At 47.2% G+C, this 18744-nt stretch overlaps 1 protein-coding gene across 1 annotated transcript in view; it reads left to right on the forward strand.

Moving 5' to 3' along the window:
* The window catches only part of Fam155b (family with sequence similarity 155 member B), a 30054-nt gene extending 19502 nt beyond the window's left edge, over positions 1 to 10552 (forward strand). Inside the window, exons 2-3 of the mRNA XM_021188540.2 lie at positions 7115 to 7286; positions 7740 to 10552. Of these exons, the coding sequence (XP_021044199.1) occupies positions 7115 to 7286; positions 7740 to 8125 (558 nt within the window). The 3' untranslated portion in view covers positions 8126 to 10552. The remainder of the gene's footprint in view (positions 1 to 7114; positions 7287 to 7739) is intronic.
* The last annotated feature ends 8192 nt before the right edge of the window (positions 10553 to 18744 follow it).

An 18744-nucleotide genomic window follows, 5' to 3' on the forward strand; every position in this document is an offset into this window, starting at 1 on the left:
AACCACTCTGGAAATCAGTCTGGTGGTTCCTCAGAAAATTGGACATAGTACTACCAGAAGATCCAGCAATACCTCTCCTGGGCATATACCCAGAAGATCTTCCAACTGGTAATAAGAACACATGCTCCACTATGTTCATAGCAGCCTTATTTATAATAGCCACAAGCTGGAACGAACCCAGATGTCTCTCAACAGAGGAATGGATACAGAAAATGTGGTACATTTACACAATGGAGTACTACTCAGCTATTAAAAACAATGACTTCATGAAATTCTTGGCCAAATGGATGTATCTGGAGGATATCATCCTGAGAGAGGTAACCCAATAACAAAAGAAGTCACTTGATATGCCCTCACTGATAAATGAATTTTAGCCCAGAACTTAGAATACCCAAGATACAATTTGCAAAGCACAAGAAAATTAAGAAGAAGGAAGACCAACGCGTGGAAACTTCATTTGTCCTTAGAATAGGGAACAAAATACCCATGGAAGGAGTTACATAGACAAAGTTTGGAGCTAAGATGAAAGGATGGACCATCCAGAGACTGNNCCACCCAGGGATCCATCCCATAATCAGCCACCAAACCAGACACTATGGCATATTCCAGCATGATTTTCCTGAAAGGACCCTGACATAGACATCTCTAAATTAGCAGTTCTGTTGAGCTCATTAAAAACTCTCTTTTGCTGTGGAAATGATACTTCTAGCCCTGCAGAGACTTGAAGTGCCAGGGTGGGTGGGATACCTAGGGGGTCCTCCATCCTCTCAGAATAGAAGGGGAGGGGGGATGGAGGAAGGTTTGTGGGAGGGAGTGACCAGAAGTGGGACAGTGAGTGGAATGTAAAGTGAATAAATAAAAAAAAAATAAACAAATTTCAAAAAGAACAGTTCTCCATTGCCTATAAGAAGAATCCTCTCCATATCTAAAGCATGATGATATGGTCATGTACTTCCTGCACCACACATGTTCCTTCATAACCTCCTGTTCACACCCTCTAATTACACTGAACTACCTACATTGTCTGAGTCCATCATTATTTCCTACTTCCAGGTTATTATGCCTGCTGATTCCTTTGCCTGAAGAGTACTTTATTCTCTCTCTATTTCACCCACCGAGCTTCTATCCACCCCCTTTTTTTTCAAGCCCTAACTTAAAATTTCCTCACATGGAAATATTTTCTGTCCTTCAGCCTTGAAAACACAGTCAATCTTTCTTCCCTTTATCCCACCATGGTGCCAAGTACATGTGACTTCACACTGAAGTTCATAATAGTTGATTCACATAGTTGTTTCCCTTGTCCAAGACATGATCTAGTCTTACTCATCCTCTGTATCTGTAGCTCCTAATGTAGAGTCAGGTACTCTGGTATTTAGAGTGTGTTCTTTGCATTTAAAAAAAATCAGTGAGGAGACTAGATTCAGAGAGGTCTACAAATTCATAACAGTTGCCCTGAGGAACAGGATTGTGAATGTAATATATGGGCCAGAAGAGCTAGTAAGATACATGAGTAAAGTCACAGAACGTCATTTATTTCAGCTTCAAAGAGGAAAGAACTTCATTAATCACTAGAGTTGTCTGAAGCTGTGGGCTACCCTATGAGAGGATGAGCTTCCTATAGCAGTGTTTACAATTAGAACCTGCATGGTGCTTTACTGTGATGTTGGGGCAGATAATCTGATAGAGTAATGACTCTCACAGTCCTTTCCATTCTGGAATAGTTATGAATTTACCTCCTCTGTTCATCTAATTTGGCATCTATCATCTAGGCTCCTTCAGAACTGTCACTGGATTATGGATACTATTTTCCTATTAGTCTACCCTTGGCCAGACTGGGCATATCTAGCCTTTGAACAGATGGTCTAGGAGGCTTGGACATATGAGGACCCTCCGGAATGAACTAGCTTCAGGCTTGCACCCATGTCTCCAGCCATCTCCTGCACCTTTCCTTCAGGCCATACCAGGCCACTTTGACTCATAACTGCTCATACTAAGAAGTAAGACAGCTGTTGCTTATAGACCCTTAAGTAGAGCCCTGTCATTTGCCCTGTAATGCCTCTAATCTGATTCTGACTTTACCAATGCCAGGAGACTATTGCTATCTGCAGAATTATATTCATATTCTGATGCTGAACTTATTCTGTTCTGATCCAACTGTTGGAGACCAGAGTAGAAAAAGAGTACTTTCTCCTGCCCAGTAGAGTATCTCACATAATTTGAGGATTGCTGACAGATGCTGGGCAAAAAGGCATCAAGTTAGTTGCCAAGGTGCCTCTCACATCTCCAACTCTGTCAATGTATTCCCTTTCTATGGACCTCAGTTTCCCTATGGGTAAAAACTGGGATTAGGTTGGTAACTTGTATACTGTGGCTTTTGTAGCTTTTGGTCTGAAGCTCACCCCACCCCTTTGCTTCCACAAGCACTGCAGCTGCAGCTCCTGGCCAGGGGTCCCATGGGTACCTTAAGAAGATAAGCAGCCATGAAGAAAGGGTCTGTAGGGAAGATTTAGATGGGGAAACAGACCCTTGGGAGAGAAGTGAGTTAGAAATCAGGAAGGAAACTGCTCGATTCCTGGTTGGAAAATAACTGAAGCTTTCACCCTGATGGAGGATTTTCCAGCTCCAAACCTAGGAGCTGCCATTGGCCCTCTCTCTAACCCTTCTGGCCCCATGTCCTGACTTTAGGGTGTGACTGAACATTTACACAGCCCTCTGTGAAGTCACACATTTCTTTCTAGAGGAATGTAGGACTGAATTGTCCTGGCCAGGGCTATAAGCCAATAAGCTAAGGATGAGACTGGCTGGGTCATTCTAATCCTCCATAAACTGACAATTGCAGAGCCCAGGAGAGGAGGGTATCCCCTTTGTCTCACCCCTTATTTGAGGGGTGTTTCTGTTGCTCAGCTGGGAGGAGGGGTGAAACAGCCTTCCTAACTTCCTTTTTGGGTTAATTGGTGTTCCCTCTAGTTATTCCCTGTTTCCTTCCCCTCCCAGTTCCCATAGCAACTGGGCTGTAGCAGCCAGAACTTGATTGAGACCTGTGGTGGCCCTACTGAGGTGGGGAAAGGAGGGCACTGGTAGTTCAAGGTTTCCCTGCCGCCTCCTAGTCACCATCGCCGCTCCCCCTCGGGGATCTAGGATGGTTCCACTGAGAGACCAGGGAATAATGGAAAGGGCTTTTCTGACAGGGCTTTAGTTCGAAGATTCTGAGACTGTCGAATAGGCTGTGTTCTTCTCAGCGCTCTTCTCTTATCCAGGCCCCTGGTGCCTCTTATCATGGCCCCTAGTTTTAGGTTTTCTGACAGGGTTTTTCAATAGGAAGACACTTGGAGCTGCAATTACGAAAGCAGGTTTCCAGTTCCTTTCTTTGCCAATATTTTATGAGGTTATACTCAGGTTCTTCTCCCCCTGTTAGGCCTCAGTTTCTCCATCTATATAATGATAAAAATTGACATTCTCAACCCTGGCTGCACGTTGAAAATTGCCTGAGGACATTTTCCAACTGCAGATGTGTGGGATTCTTCCTGCAGAGACCCTGCCGTTTTGGTCTGAGTGCCATGTGAACCAGAAAAAAAAAAACCCTCCCTAGTGGTTCTGGTATACAGCCAGAGTTAAAAATCTAAGAGTAAAAGATCTCCACCGGTCTCCAACCCTCCCTTTCCTGGGTCTAAGACATTTCCTCCCCTCCTCCAATACTCACTTCCAGCAAGCCCTCCTGGCCCCTTCTCTTTCTTTAGAAGAGTGCCCAGGCCTCCTTCCACCATGACCACACAGGTGAGGGAGGACAGGGTAAATAGGGCTTCAGAGTCTAAGGTGGGCTTATTGCCAGGTTGTAGCACTGTGACCCATACTATCACTTGAAAGAGGCCCCAGGCCACCTTAAAGCATATGGGCCAGCAGTGGCTCAGCTGGCCAGCTGTGGGGTTTAGGAATTAGATTACCTCTGAGCTCACTGTGCCTCTTCTGCTTCTATTCCCCTCATTAGCTTCTTGCCTGTTCCTGCCTCACCACCCACAGGCCTGGTGTCCTCCCCAGGCAATCTGCTCACCCACTTGTTGCCATGGTGACTCCAACTGGGGGTGTGGGGACTGAAGGGGGGTCGGCTAATTAAGGAGAAAGGCCATACTCCTACTGTCAGGCCACCCCTTCTCCCTCCTCCTCCCCCCACCCCCCTCAGATGAAGGGAGTGCCCAGACTCTATACTTTGTTACTGGTTGCAAATGCCTGTGAGGAGAGCAAGAATGTCACTGGGGACTCCTCTAGAAGCAGGAGCACGGGACTGAAAGAGCTAAGGAGACTCTCTCAGGTCCCTGTGAGCCCCAACTCTACTGATAACCACAGAGTAGAGGGCTGATTACACAGTTTGGGGAGAGAGTGACGTGGATTCTTGGTCCATGCTGCAAAAAATGGGATTTGTGGCTATGGACAGAGACACATCTTGGCACTTAAGGGCCCTTAGCTCTGGAGATTTTACTTTCTTGTCTGCCTCACTCCCGCTTCTCCTCTCCTCTGTCTAATCTTTTTGATCTTCTTTTCATAGTGCATCTTTCTCGTTTATTCTTGTCCCTGTTTATCCATCCTCATGTTTTCTTGTTTCCATCTTTTCTTACCCCCTTTCTTAATCATCCTATATACCCTTATGTTTTATTACCTCCTTCCTTATTCAGCTTCTCTTTTACTACCTATACCACTGCGGCTTCCTATTACCCCCTATGCACCTCTCTTACCACCCTCTTTTACCACCTCCAGCTTTCCTTCCCTGCCTCTTCCCTTAGCCTGTTCTTTCCCACATTTCATCTTAGTTATTTCACCTTTAGGAATTTGTATAAATAAAACTGAAGATGTGTGCATTACCCATGTGTGCAAAGATATTCAATGGAGCACTGTTATCAGGGTCACAATGCAGAAGGCACTCAAATGTCATCAACATTTAGAGTTTAGTCTCCTTTCCATGCCATCCATACGAAGCCATTCTTTTCTCTTAGTCTATGTGCACTTGCTCATCTCTACATTTTTGCCTAAACTGTTGCCTCATTAGTGCATCCTATCTATAAAAGTCCTTCCTTATGTCCAACGTTGCTGAGGTTGTTTGTTTGTTTGAGACAGGAGCTCATGTATGTTTGGCTGGCCTCAAACTCACTATGTAGACAAAGATAATTTTGAACTCTTGGTCCTTCTGTCTCCACCTCCCAAATGTGTGGATTACAAGCATATCCAGTTTTACAGTGCTAGGGATTGAATACAGGATAGAATTATAAGTGTGTGCCCCACACCTAGCTCATGGCATGCTGGGTATTGAACCTGTAGCTTCATGAATGCTATGCAAGGACTCTACTACTTGAATCACATTCATAGTACCCAAACTCAACTACTATCTCATCATTGAAATTTTTCACAGTTTACTATTAACACTAATGAACCACAATTCAGCCCTTCCTATGGAATAAATGTCATAGGTTTAAGTTAAGTATGTCTACTCATGAAACTGGAATTTTCATGAGAGAAAGGGACCTGTCTTCATATACATTCAGTCATAAGATTTTTAAGATGTCTATTGTACTGCGCACACATTTGTTAGTAGAGAAGCCCATGAGCGTATATGTAGTTCACAGTTTAGAGGAGTGGGCAGAAACTAAAGCAAGGATGCAGACAAAGGAGCATCTGCGGTGAAGAAACAGTTACGGATAATTGGGGGCTGTGTCCTCTGATGGGAGTAGGGAAAGAGACACTCACGGCAGAAGTGATATTTAATCTCAGCCCTGAAAGATGGAAAGGGCCCATTTATAACCAAGGCGGGGTGAAGACCATTCCAGGCCAGGTGGTTACATGTGCCAAGGCCCGGGGGTAGAGAGAAGTAGGACACATTCAAGAAAAAGAAAGAAAACCTCTGTTTTGTGCAGCATGATGAGCTTGAAGAGAGACAGAAAATGAGGTTGGAGAAGGATGGGCAGAGTTGTGCAGGGCTTTGAAGTCTGTGCTTAAACACCAGGCTTTTAGTCAAAATGCATCTAAGAGCTTGAAGCAAGGGAGTGATATAATTTGCTAACAGCTTGAGTCCACACTTATTCTCATGCAATAGATTAGAAAGACCAAAAGTAGAGGTGGGAAGCATCAGTCATTCAGGTGAGGGATTATGCTGGCCTTCACCAAGGGGGCATTTGACTAATGCTGGGGACATTCTTTTCATGTCATAATGTGGGAGAGGAGACATTGTTATCTAAGGTGTGGAGGCCAGGGATGCTACTCAGTATCCTACAATACACAGCACAACCCCTACGACAAAGAATTATCTGTCCCTAAGCGACTTGAGTTTTTCTGAGAAACCATAGACTCAAGGAGAGACAAGGTATGGAGCAAGGGAGCTTTCTCCCTAGACCCAGTGCTGGGTGGGAGTGGGCTAAATGAAGGAAAACAAAGGATACTAGCGAAGTGAAGCCACAAAGAATAATGCCACAAGCAGTGCATCAGTGGTGTCCAAGATATCTTTTCCATACCAGTGCTGAGCCAACAAGACAGAGCCTAGATTGGGAAGAGCTCAAAGACACATGCCTGGAAAAGCAGATTCCGGTTTTTATTAAAGATAAGCCCTCACATTTGTATTGCCCTTTAGAGTTCACAAAACATTTTCATATGTGCCATGCTATTTAATCCACACTAGTCCAATGAGTTAGAGCATGAATTATTCTCATCTCCTTCTTGAGGTAGTGCATGAATTATTCTCATCATCTAGAACTTAGAAGCACTGCACCATCAACAAAGGCAATGTCTATCAAGTTGAATGGAACTGAGATTTGCTTCATTACCTATCAGTAACCTCTGATACATCTCTTTGATACATGTGTAAAATGATAGAGTTGGATGAAATGATTGGTAAAGTTCCTTCAATTCTGACACAGGATTATTTTTGTAATTTTGACCAACAATTCTAAATCTTGGATGATGGTAGATTAGAGAACTCAAGAGTACTGGCTTTGAGATGGACGCTCTTAGGGTAACATGTAGACACCTCCGACAAGGCCTCCAAATGCTGGGGTCAAGTTGGCTTGGCTCCAGAGAGATGTAGGAAGCTCTGTTACACAAGGCACTGGCTGACGCTGTTTCCTTGCCTCCACAGGCTGTCTACAAGGCCTGGCTGTGCTCAGAATACTTCAGTGTGACCCAGCAGGAATGCCAGAACTGGGTGCCCTGCAAGCAATACTGCCTGGAGGTGCAGACCCGATGCCCCTTTATCCTCCCCGACAATGAAGAAATGGTGTATGGAGGCCTCCCTGGCTTTATCTGTACAGGTAAAGTCAGGGCACTGGGGGAGGAGGGGGGATGAAAGAGCTTAGGGGCATGGAGACAGGAAGGGCATCAAGGGAAGATAGGTCAGATCAGGAGGTCAGTGGCAAAGGAGCTGGCACTCAGGTCCACAGGTTGGGTGGGATAAGGCCAGATGGAACAGAACAAAAAGACCAGAGTGGCCATATCTACTCAGAACATGCTGAGCTATGCGTTACTCTGGAGAAACTGGTGACATCCCTGGAAGGAAGGAAGGAAGGAAGGAAGGAAGGAAGGAAGGAAGGAAGGAAGGAAGGAAGGAAGGAAGGAAGGAGAGCAGAAGATGTGAGGGCTGGTGGGGAGAGTTTCTTGAGTAGGGCTACCCGAGCCTCAGCTTTGCGCATCCCTTTTACAGCTAAGGTAGAGTGTCAACCCCCTAGAGCACCCTCCCCCAACACACCTTCCTTATCCGTTGGCAGGGTTGATGGATACTTCACCAAAGCGGCCAGAAACCAAGTGCTGTGATGTGCAGTGGGTCTCCTGTGAGTCGGAGAAGAAGAAGTTCAAGGACTCTGAGCCCCCTAAAACCCACCACCAGCAATTCCACCATTCCTATTTTCACCACTACCACCATCAGTACCACCACTACCATCCCCGCCATGAACCCCCAAGCCGAGTCAGCAACAAGCCCTCCCTGCTGCCGGTCTCTGGGGGCTCCCGCCTCAGTCCCAGCAGGATCCGGCTCTGTGTCCTTGTTCTTATACTCCTCCATACCGTAGTGTCCTTCTCCAGCAGCCAGGGTGGTGGGGGACTGGGACTGGAGACACTGCCTGCCCTAGAGGAGGGGCTGACACAGGAAGAGTGACCACAGGGGAGGACAAACCTCCACCACATACTGACATCAGCTCCAGCCCAGCTCCAGGCTGGGGGAAGGAAGCATCTCCCACAGGAGGTGTAGGATCAGGTGGGGGTGGGGAGAAATGGGGGACCAGATATTGTCCCCAATCTACCCCTGCCCTAAAAGCAGCTCCAACAAAATGGCCAGAGGGCCCCCCAAGGAGCTGGAAAACTCACCCAGGAGAAAAAGGTAGGAGCAGCAGGTGCCCCTCCCAAGCCCCACCTATGGGGCTCAGTTCTAAAGAGGGGGAGGGGCTGGAGTTGCCCACTCCTGCCAAGAGCCCTGACCCCAGGGAAGGAGGCTGCTTACCCAGCCTCAGCCCTGCAGGGAATGTTGGGGGGCACAGAGGGGAGTAGTTCTCCCCCCTCCACATTCCTTCCGTTGCCAAGATCCTTAATTCCCTCCTGCCCATATCCCTACAGGTGACGGCAGATAGTGTGGTTGCCCTCCTGCCTGCGTAAGCACCCTGAGTGTGGGGCGGGCACAGGATGAGGCACACAGTGTAACAGCTAGGAAGGTGCCCCAGTTAGGCTGCCCCCACCACCCTAGGCAATGAGGGATTGGAACTGGATATGGAATGAATGGTAGAAGAGAAGAAAGATAGGGAAGGGGAGAAGAAAGGGGAGAGGTGGCCTGAAGAGATGGCTACACTAATGATACCTGGCTTTTGGAAGGTGGGTGATTAGTCTTGAGGCAGATAGATTCAAGAGCGGCCCCCCAAATCAGAAGGAAGTGCATAAAGAGATCCCTGGGAAAGAGCTCAGGAGCCAAAACCCAGAAGGTTGAGGGCACATGGTTGGACTGCCGCTGTCTGGAGGGCCATATCTTACAGAAGGTGCACACACTCCCTAGGGCTGCTCTGCCCTGGAAATCTTGGCCTTGTGGCCACAGACCTTTCATTTCCAATCTCCACAGGGAGGAGGGACTTGAGCCCAAGTGCGTCAGGCCTGGCCTGGGTCCCTACACTCCCTCATCTTGTCCTAGCCCAGGCCTCCATGAAGGAGAACTGGTGATGTTACCCCAGAACTCTCCAGAGATGAGCCTCCCCTACCCCATCCTGTGTCCATCCCCAGCCTACCAAAGAGTATTCATCCCTTCCCATCCCTGACCTTGTGGCCTATTGTCCCACTGAGGGACAGCTAGACTCCTCCTCACCCTTTAGCAGGTCCCTTTCTCTGGCCACCCCTTGCCCTTGCTGGACAAAGTTCAGAGACTGGCAAGAGGACTCTGACTGGAGATAAAGTGCTGCTGCTAACCCTTGCCCGAGGAACTCGTTTAGTCAGGCTAAAGGGATGAGTGAGAGATGAGGCTTGGGAGCCTTTGGCCTTGCTTGCACTGACCTGCTTGAAGAAAAGGAAGGCCACATTGCCTGGGTATCTAAAAGCCAATGCAAGCTGACAAGAACAGGAGCCCGATTCTTTGTGGCCAATGGCTTTTCGAGACCAAAAGGATGCACACAGGAGGAGCAGTGTTACAGAGAAACAGGAGGGGAGGGGAAGGCAGAGCCACACCCTGCCAGCTTTGTGATGGATGGATGGATGCCCTCCCTAGCAGACAAGGGTTCCTTCATTCAAGGGCCACTGTTGGATCCCAAATCAGCTTCTTGAGCCTATGGAGCCCTTTTCTCTGCCAGTTTACTCATATCTCACAGCCTGTCCTCTGCCTGGACCCTGTGTCCTCCATCTTTTTGGCCCTCAGCACTTCGGGCCCTGGCCACATACCCCATCCCTAGAGTGCTCTTTTCAGCTGGGGAGGGTATGAGGTGCTGGATCCTTCCCAGATGTGCTTCTGTGTAAGTGAAAGGCAGGGGCGTGGGCTCCAGAGAGATCCCAGTTCTGCCTTCTGACGCCTGCATCCTCAGGAGGGGATAAAGGACTGGGAAGCAAAGGGGGACAATATGGTCCCAGGGAATGGACCCTTGGAGACTCCCATCCTCTCTTCCCCTCACCAAGTGCCCAGGAGACCCCTGGCTCAGACCAGCCCAAGGCCTTGCCCAGTGGCAGGGGAAAGGGGCACCACACTCCACCTCACAGTCATTTGACTGTCCCCATCAACCCGACCCCCTACTCCTCCACCTCCCCAGCTGCCCCTGCCCTCCGTCACAGGCAGCAGAGCTGGGCGGCTTTCTTATGCCATTTTCTACACTGTGCTTCATGAGTAGGCCTTTCTTGCACTAGTTCCTATGACTGAGTCTCCAAGCTGGTCCCCTAGTAGTCTCCCATCCCTTCCTCCTTTCCCCGGCTATGGTTCAGTTGTCTCTGCCTTCCTCTTTCCAAGCCTCCGTGTTTCAGTGAGAGTGTCTGTACATGTACTGCTTTCTGTTTTGTTGCACTGTGGGGCAGAGACATCTCTGCTCTTGTTTAACCCCTTAAAGAAATAAATGGTAAGACTTGATAAACCTCTCTTTGTGGATTTACTCTGTAGCATCCAGCTTGCTGTTCTAGGAAAAAACTCTAAGGTCCGAGGACAACAGTGGGCCAGAGGATGCCAACTAACTCAGATAAAATCTCAGGGGGAAAAAACCCATAAATTTTGTAGTACACCATTCTAGACAAGGAAATTACAAAGCCATCCACTGACAGTGGTCAAGATGGTAACTCACATAAAGGGCAAAGCTGAGGGAAAGTGCAGGCTCAACCTGGAGTGGTAAGAATGCCAGGACATATGGGAAGGCCAAAGCTCAAGTCCAAGGTTTTACTGTGGGAACGTGAGGCATGTGGCCAGACCTTCTTTTGAATGCAAGAGAAGCCAGAACTCAAGATTTTGACATGATGCCTCATAATTACTAAAAACTAATCAACCACCCTAACTCATTCCATATGGGCCACTGTACCAGACTCATCATCCCACTGCAGGAGCAAGGAATGCACAGTAGTTGCTGCTGAAGGAGCAGCAGAAGAGCCTGCGCCACCGAGCTCCTTTGCTAGGAGTGGAGAAAAGGAGAGCATGGTTAGGCTGAGCTTCCGGGTGGCTTTTCGAGGACACAAGCCCCACTCCCAGTTTCCTCCAAATGCAATGGAACATGGCACTTAGCACATGGCCTTTGAGACCAGACTGCATCTAAAAAGTCAAGTCAAGTTATTGTGAGAATAAGGTATGCACATAATCACTTGACACAATAGCTGGCAATCATTGATCATTTCCTTTTCTTTTACTCCCATCTCAAATTCTGTCATTCTCTGGATTATGTACCAAGCCCTTCTTTCTACCCTGTATCCCACTAAGCCACTCCAGGACTTCAGGACCTCGGGACTTCTGTTTGGAGTATGATAATAGCCTAACTATTGTCCAGCTAATCTATTGTCCAATTGATCTGGCCCCAGTCAATCATCCACCTAGCACAGTCCCAGGTACTATGAAGGAACCCAATACAATGGCCGTGGTTGTAGCTGGAGAGATGTCTCAGTGGTTAAGAGCACTGACCAAGAGAGGAACCTGGTTCAGTTCCCAACATCCACATGGTGACTTACAACCATCTATAGCCCTAGTTCCAGGATATCTAGCATCCTTTTCTAGCCTCTGTTGGCAACAGCATATATATATATATATGTGCAAGCATCATACAGGCTGCTCCATAAATGAGCCCTGCACCCTATCCTCTTCTGCTTTTGGCTCTCATTAGTTTCTTTTTCCTGGAATGCCTTCTCCTCCTCTCTGCCCATCTCTACCTTCCCTAGATTTCAAAATCCAGCGTAAATATCCTCTCTGCTATGATGGCTTTTGCATCCTCTCTTTTCCCCAGCAGGAAATAATCTTTCCTTGTGCTTTGGTAATGCTTTGTACTTTAATCATGGTACATAACACATTCTGTCTGTGTCCAACTTATTCATTCATTCAAAATATACCTATGGAGCAATTACAACATGTCAAGCACTGTGGTGGATGCTGGCAGTACAGCAGGATGAATGCGTTCTAGACATATAACATGACTTCTTAAACTTGACCATAACACTCTCACTGTAGCATTTACAATTAGTACTTTGGCCTCCCACATGTCCATGAAGAACAAGGCAGGCCCTCTTGGCCTTGGCTATAGGACAGAGAGATGGATTCTCTGTGTGCTACTACACAGGAAAAGTGCAAGGGTCAGGAATGAGCACCTAGAGAGTACAGAGCACAGTGGTAGTGCCAAGCAAGTAGCTCTACAAGCTTTATGCCACCCTTTGACTCTTTGGTAGGCTAGCACCACCCTGAAATTAACTCACCAAGTGTACCTGTCTACCTAGACCCAGACTCTGGCAGTCTTCTTCTGGTTGGTGCAGCTACAGCCAGCCTCCATCTCTTAGCACAGCGTGAGGTGGGGAGGGCTTCGGTGGCTTGAAGCCCTGGTCTTGCATTACAATCACCTGGAGAGTATTAGAACAGGCCCCTGCCAGCCAAAAGTCTAATCTAATTAGTGTGGGATGAGGAGGGTCCGAGTTTCAGCTTTGTTTAACAAACTCCACAAGTGGTTCTTCTGTGCAGCCAGGCCTGGCAATCACCAGTGAAGAGAAGACTGCAACTCCATGAAGTCCTTGTTATTCCAGGATAAGTGGTGCTAGAGACAGGCTTCATTGTATAATAGAGCTAGAGAAAAGGAAAGGTTTTCATTTGCTTTAACCTGGGAAATGAACATGTTGGAAATATCTTAATTTCTATTTAAAATGTGTAAATAATTGGAACTATGCAGTAATTCTTAGAATGAACAACAATAACAAAAAAAAAAGACTCAAACGTTGCAGGATAATGTAATTTTCCAGACCAAAGTGCATGAGAATACAATGTTGGCTTTTGCAGCACAGTCATTCGCAAGGCTCTGTTTGTATAAACTTCAAGAGCTTCCTCAATTATCCCAAGGACCTCTTCTAATCCTCTGAGTATTGAGTTGTTCTCTTTGAAACCTTGATCCTGTCATTACCCAGGTCAGTTTGCCAGTTGTAACTGGCCTATCTCTACCTAATCCCCAGTTAGCAAGGCTTCTGTGTGACATTAAATGACATTAGAGATGGTCTCCACTATCACTTCCATTGGCTTCGTGAAATCTTGAACCGTTTTTAAGACTTGCAATTTCACCCTGAGATTCACTTGAATTGTGTTGTAATACTATAATAATTAATGAGAGGCTAAAAAGGTTCGTAGCAGAATGGATGTGGATAAACAACAGGGGCAAGTAGGAAGATGGGATGATTTGAGATTCAAAATAGTGAACATTTTATGCTATGATAATTTTGACTGTCTACCCAACATTCATAAAGTCCTATTCCTCCTTTTGGGGTTGCTCTCTAAAACAAATGGATGGGACTAGATGTTAAATAGCTAAAGAAGAACTCAAAATAACCTAAGTGAAGGCCTTGGGTCCAGTTGTTAGCACAGAAGACACAAGGATAAGGAAAGAAAATGGCAAAAGTGCATTACAGCAACAGAGTTCTGTCCTACTGCCATTAGGTCCTGTCACATGCACTGTGGTGGTCACGCAGACATTTATTCACTTAGTACTGAATGTTCACAAGGGTAACTGCCTTGGAGCACAGGATGAGTGTCACCAGGTTACTTAAACATGACATCTGCTCTCAAGAGCTCCTGCCTTGGATAGGGACAAACCCCTAAACAGAGATGTCTCAAAATGCATGTAGATTCTGAGAATGTCTTCCATGCCCATTGGTGTCACCGAGTTCAGGCCACTAGTGACTCTTAGACCAGAGGCAAAGATGTCACACAGATGATCCATTCAAATAATGGACCTGGTATCTGAACAGAGAAGTCCCCAAACATCTCTCTCTCTCTCTCTCTCTCTCTCTCTCTCTCTCTCTCTCTCTCTCTCTCACACACACACACACACACACACACACACACACACACACATTAGCTAAGAAACATCTCAGAAATGTTCATCCTTCCTAGTAAATAGGAAAATGCAAATAAAAACAACTTAGAGATTTCATCTTACCCCACTCCAGTCAGAATGACAATGCCCAACAACATACCTAACAACAAATGCTGGAGGAGGTGTGGAGAAATACTCTTTGGGTCTCTGAGGTGGTATCCTTCCTGTGGAACTCTTCTAAAGATGAAACCCATCCATCCCATTTTCTCCTGCTAGCGACTTCCCATAGTTTCACATCACACATAGAATGCAATCGGAACTCTCTATGGCTCACCAAGTTCTCCACAACCAGAAACAACTTGCCTCCCCTGCCCTCATCACTTCCCTCCCTTCCAGCCACCCCACCTATGCTGAGCTTCTGTTTGCAGTTCCTCAGTCTCAAATGTCCTTCCTCAGATGTTTGCAAGGATGACTCTTCATTATCAGGTTCCAGCTCACAAGTCAATTTCTCAGAGGGCTTCTCTTGACTACTCATTGTATAGGAGAGCCCCTCTGGCCCCAATATTTTGGCAAGTCACCCTGCTTTTTATACCATCTAGACTGCATGGAACTCTTTTAAATGATAAGTGGACACCAGACAATGGTTTTCACATCTGCTTTCTTGTTTGTTTGTTGTCTCTGCGTTTGAATGGAAGCTCTAAGGCAGACCTTTTTATCATGCTTTTTTTCTTTTTCTTTGTCATTTCTCTAGTGCTTTAGCCAACATCCACAGAGTGAATGAATGTGGAGGTGGTAAGTAGTTCATTTGGGTAAGAAAGAGTGGTTTAGGATGTACAGAGTGGGTGGCCAGGGATGAGCTTGAAAGATTGCCTAAGATAAAAACATGAAAGGCCTTGAAGGTCAGTCAGAACAGGAAATCTAGGTTGGCTTCGCATCACAGTCCTTTGGGAGCCTTGGAAGATTGTTAAACTTCGGAAGACTTATTATCAACTGACCTGAGGTAAGGTTCAAGTACAACCACGTTCTGGATGGATTGGTAGATGAAGTGAACGAAGAGTCTGGTTTTGAAAGCTAATCAACCACAAATTGCCTTGCGTTTGCACAGGCTAGCTTCCAGGTGTTTCCCTCAGGCTCTGCACCACCCCGCTTCAGCTCTTCCGGGGCAACGGAAAAGCCCTAACTGCCTTTCCCCGACACCGGCCGCTGGGTGGCGCTGTGGCTCCTCCTACCCGGGCGGGAGGCGCCAGGGAGGCGGAGGCGCAGCGGCTGAGCAAGGCCCAGGCGCGGGGGTCCGCTGCCATCCGCCCTGCCGGCCTTCCCTCCTTGGCCTCTTTCTCCTTCTTCGTGCTTTCCTCGCGTCTGGGCCATTTCCCGCCTTCATCCGCACCCAGGCCCCCAGTTGCCTGCTCCCCTCCGCCTCTGGCGGCCTTGGCTTTCCCACTACCCTGTCAAGCCAAAGGCAGGCTGAGGCTGGGGCATGGGCGGGGCGCGGGAGGCTGGGCTGGAGAGCCGGCCTCGAGGCCCCTGAAGGCCGGGGCCTCCCGGAACCCTGCCATGAAATGCAGCTCAGCGCTCCAGAGCCTCTGCCACAGCTTGGGAGTCGGCCGCCCCGTCTAGCCAGGCTGGAGTGAAAAGATGTACAGGGTTGCATGGGCAGCCTTTTGGTGCAGAAGGGAAAAAGCCACTAAGGAGCCAATTCACTGTTTGTGCTAATGGCCTGCCGTTCCCCCTGGCGATTAGAGCAAGAAGCCAGCCAGTTATCATCTGGGACTCCTTTGGCACCTTCCTCTCCCCCACCACAAAGACCCAGATGGTGTCTGGGTGTCTGTCTCTGTCTCGGTTTTTCTCTCTCTCTCTCTCTTTTCCTCGTTCCCCCCTCTCTGTTTCTCCCTTTTCCTTCCCAGTCTTTCCTCCATTTACCCTGCCTCCTTCCTCTCATCCTCTCTCCCTCCCTCCTCTCTCCTACCGATCCATCATCATGCCCGCTATTTTGTCCCCAGATTTTCATTCTTCCCACACCTGCCTCCTGCCCTCGCAGAGGAGACTCCCTGGCATGGGGCCAGGTGCCTTCTCCAGCTTTGGTCTGACTTCCTGCTCCTGTAATGGTTCCCAATGGTTAGAGAAAGCAAAAGCTTGAGATTCAAAGCCCTTCTCCACACTCAGACCACACCATTTTGGCCAGTTGGCTTCAACTCTTATACTAAGGAGGCTTCCTTTGGTGGGCAGCCATGACTCAGTCTAGACCAGTGGGAGACTCAGTGCGACTCTGTGAAGGGTTCGCGAGGCATCTGTCTGAGCAGTCTTCACTCAGAAGGACATGGAGACAAGACTGGAGACCGTATGCACAGCACATGTGCCTGCCTTCCCAGAGCCCCAGAGTCCATCTGTATCCTCTGTGCTGCCCTCTCCTTGTCCCCGGCTTCTGAAGTGCTCCACTCTGTCACCTTTACCCTCCAGTATCTTCCACTTCTGACCTTCCTGCTGCTTACTGGAGCTTGATTATCAGCAAGCATACATTGATCTTATCACAAAGTGGCTGGTGACATGCACGATCAAGTTTTTCCCACAATGCTGAGCCCCACTTTCAGCAAGTACGTTTTCTGGTTTTGTTGTTCTTCATGGAGCCTAATAGTTACAGATTCTAAGACATGAGGAAGATATATTCTCTCTCTCTCTCTCTCTCTCTCTCTCTCTCTCTCTCTCTCTCTCTGTCTGTCTGTCTGTCTCTGTGCGCATCTAGCCTTATTGAATTCACCACATAAACCTGTAAATTCATATGAAAAAACAATAAGTGTAGAGCCCTTGATATGGCTCAGAAGCTAAGGGTACTTGCCACCAACCCTGGAGACCAGAATTTGGTCAGGACCCACATAATGGAAGGTAAAAACGAGCACACACACAAGTAAATAAATATAATAAAAATTCAAAACTGAAAATGAACCCAAAAAATGACAGAGGGAGATCGTTGGCAAAGAAACATTTCTGGCAAATTTCAATATGCCCACCCAAGCCCTTGAACTCTAGAGATCAGTGGCCACGGTCAGATAAAGCCATAGATGATCAGTGCCCACGTCAGATAGAGCCATAGATGTGGCCTGGTGGATGCAAAAGCTTAGAATCAAAGCTAGAGCTCCGAGAAAGATAATAATGGCAGAAGAAGAAAGCTCATTTTCCCTGGTTCCATTTCTGGGTAGCTTTCCCTGGGAAATGACATCTTCTTGTCTATAAACAAGCCCCAATGCTAAGAATCTCCTATTAGTACTGTTCCTGTGCATAGAGTGTCCTGCTGATCCTCACAATAACCCTATGCAGGAGAGATTACTAGTTGGCCTTTACAGGTGAGAAAACTGAGCCTGACAAACACCAAAAGATCCACCCACTCCAAACAAACAAGCCAACAAACCAGAGTCAGAACCAGCCAGACGTGGTGCTACATGCCTGTAATCCCAGCACCTGGGAGGCAAGAAGATCACTGCAAATTCAAGGTCAGCCTGGGTTACCTAGTGAGGCTCATGCCTGACTGGACTGCCTAACAAAACCCTCTCCCCCAAACCCAGAGGCTAAAGATGTAATGAGAATACACTTTCCAAGTCCTGGGTTCCAGCCCCAGCACAATTGAGGAAAGGAAGGCAGAGGAGGGGGGAGAAGAGGAAGAGGAGGAGGAGGAGGAGGAGGAGGAGGAGGAAACCAAGAATTAGAAAGTAATTCATGTGTCAGTATCTTTCTACCTCTAATATTGAGGCCTCTTGAGGTCCCAAAGCTAGGCCAATTAAACCAGCTCTATGCCTTCACCTTGTTCTCAGAAGCAATTGAAACAGAAGGCAGTGTGACTAAAAAGCAGGTTAGAAAGGCTTGCTCCTCAGCCAGCCCTTGTCTAGGCAGGAATGCTAGCAAGTGAAGTCGGCTAGCATTGAGGTTTATAGAACCATCTATAATGACAGTCTCATTCTAGAATAAAGCAAGAATCGCTCCAGGAGGCTTCCAGCAACATTTAGTCTGGCTTGGTAGTGTTGATTTCTTCAGTGTTCACATTTCAGTTAGGGGACCACAGTAAGTGGTTGTATTTTATAATTGTTAAGAACATAGCCTAGGGTTGTATTCTGAGTTTGCCACTTGATCTGCCAAAGAGTTGTATGACTCTGTGGAGGTGACTTAAATGATCTGAGCCTTCCCTTGCTCATCTGTAATATGGAGATGAACAATAGCACTCTTATCTCTTGGGTCACAATCAATATTATTATCTATCTTGACCATGCCTTCTGCCCATTTCTCCAGATCCTCCCTATCATCCAACTTTCTCTCTCTCTCTCTCTCTCTCTCTCTCTCTCTCTCTCTCTCTCTCTCTCTCTTCCCTCACAACATTAAAAATAAAATCAAATTTAAAACAAAACAGAAGGACAAAAAATAGCCAAAACGAAACAAAATGCTCACAAAGAAAAACATCAACAACATGGAGCCCATTGTATTGACCAATTACTCCTGGGCACAGGGCCTGCCCTAAGTGTGGTTAAAACTCCCAGTGAAAACTGACCTCCCCTTTCCCAGCAGATATCAAGTCCAAATAGCTTCTTGGTTAGTGGTGGAGCCTTTGTCCAAGCTCTTAGAACCCTGCCTGACACACAGTAAGTACTCAGAGTGTACGCACTTTCTATTATTTTTCTGTACATGCTGGGGAGAGTTCATTTAAAGCCAAATTCCTGGCTTATCCATTAATAGGTGGCAGTGCTGGCAGTTAGAATTGAGTCAGCTCTAGAAGTCAGCCTCACTGTCACACCTTCCCCTT

The sequence above is a fragment of the Mus pahari genome, chromosome X, assembly GCF_900095145.1.
Source record: "Mus pahari chromosome X, PAHARI_EIJ_v1.1, whole genome shotgun sequence".
NCBI lineage: Eukaryota > Metazoa > Chordata > Mammalia > Rodentia > Muridae > Mus > Mus pahari.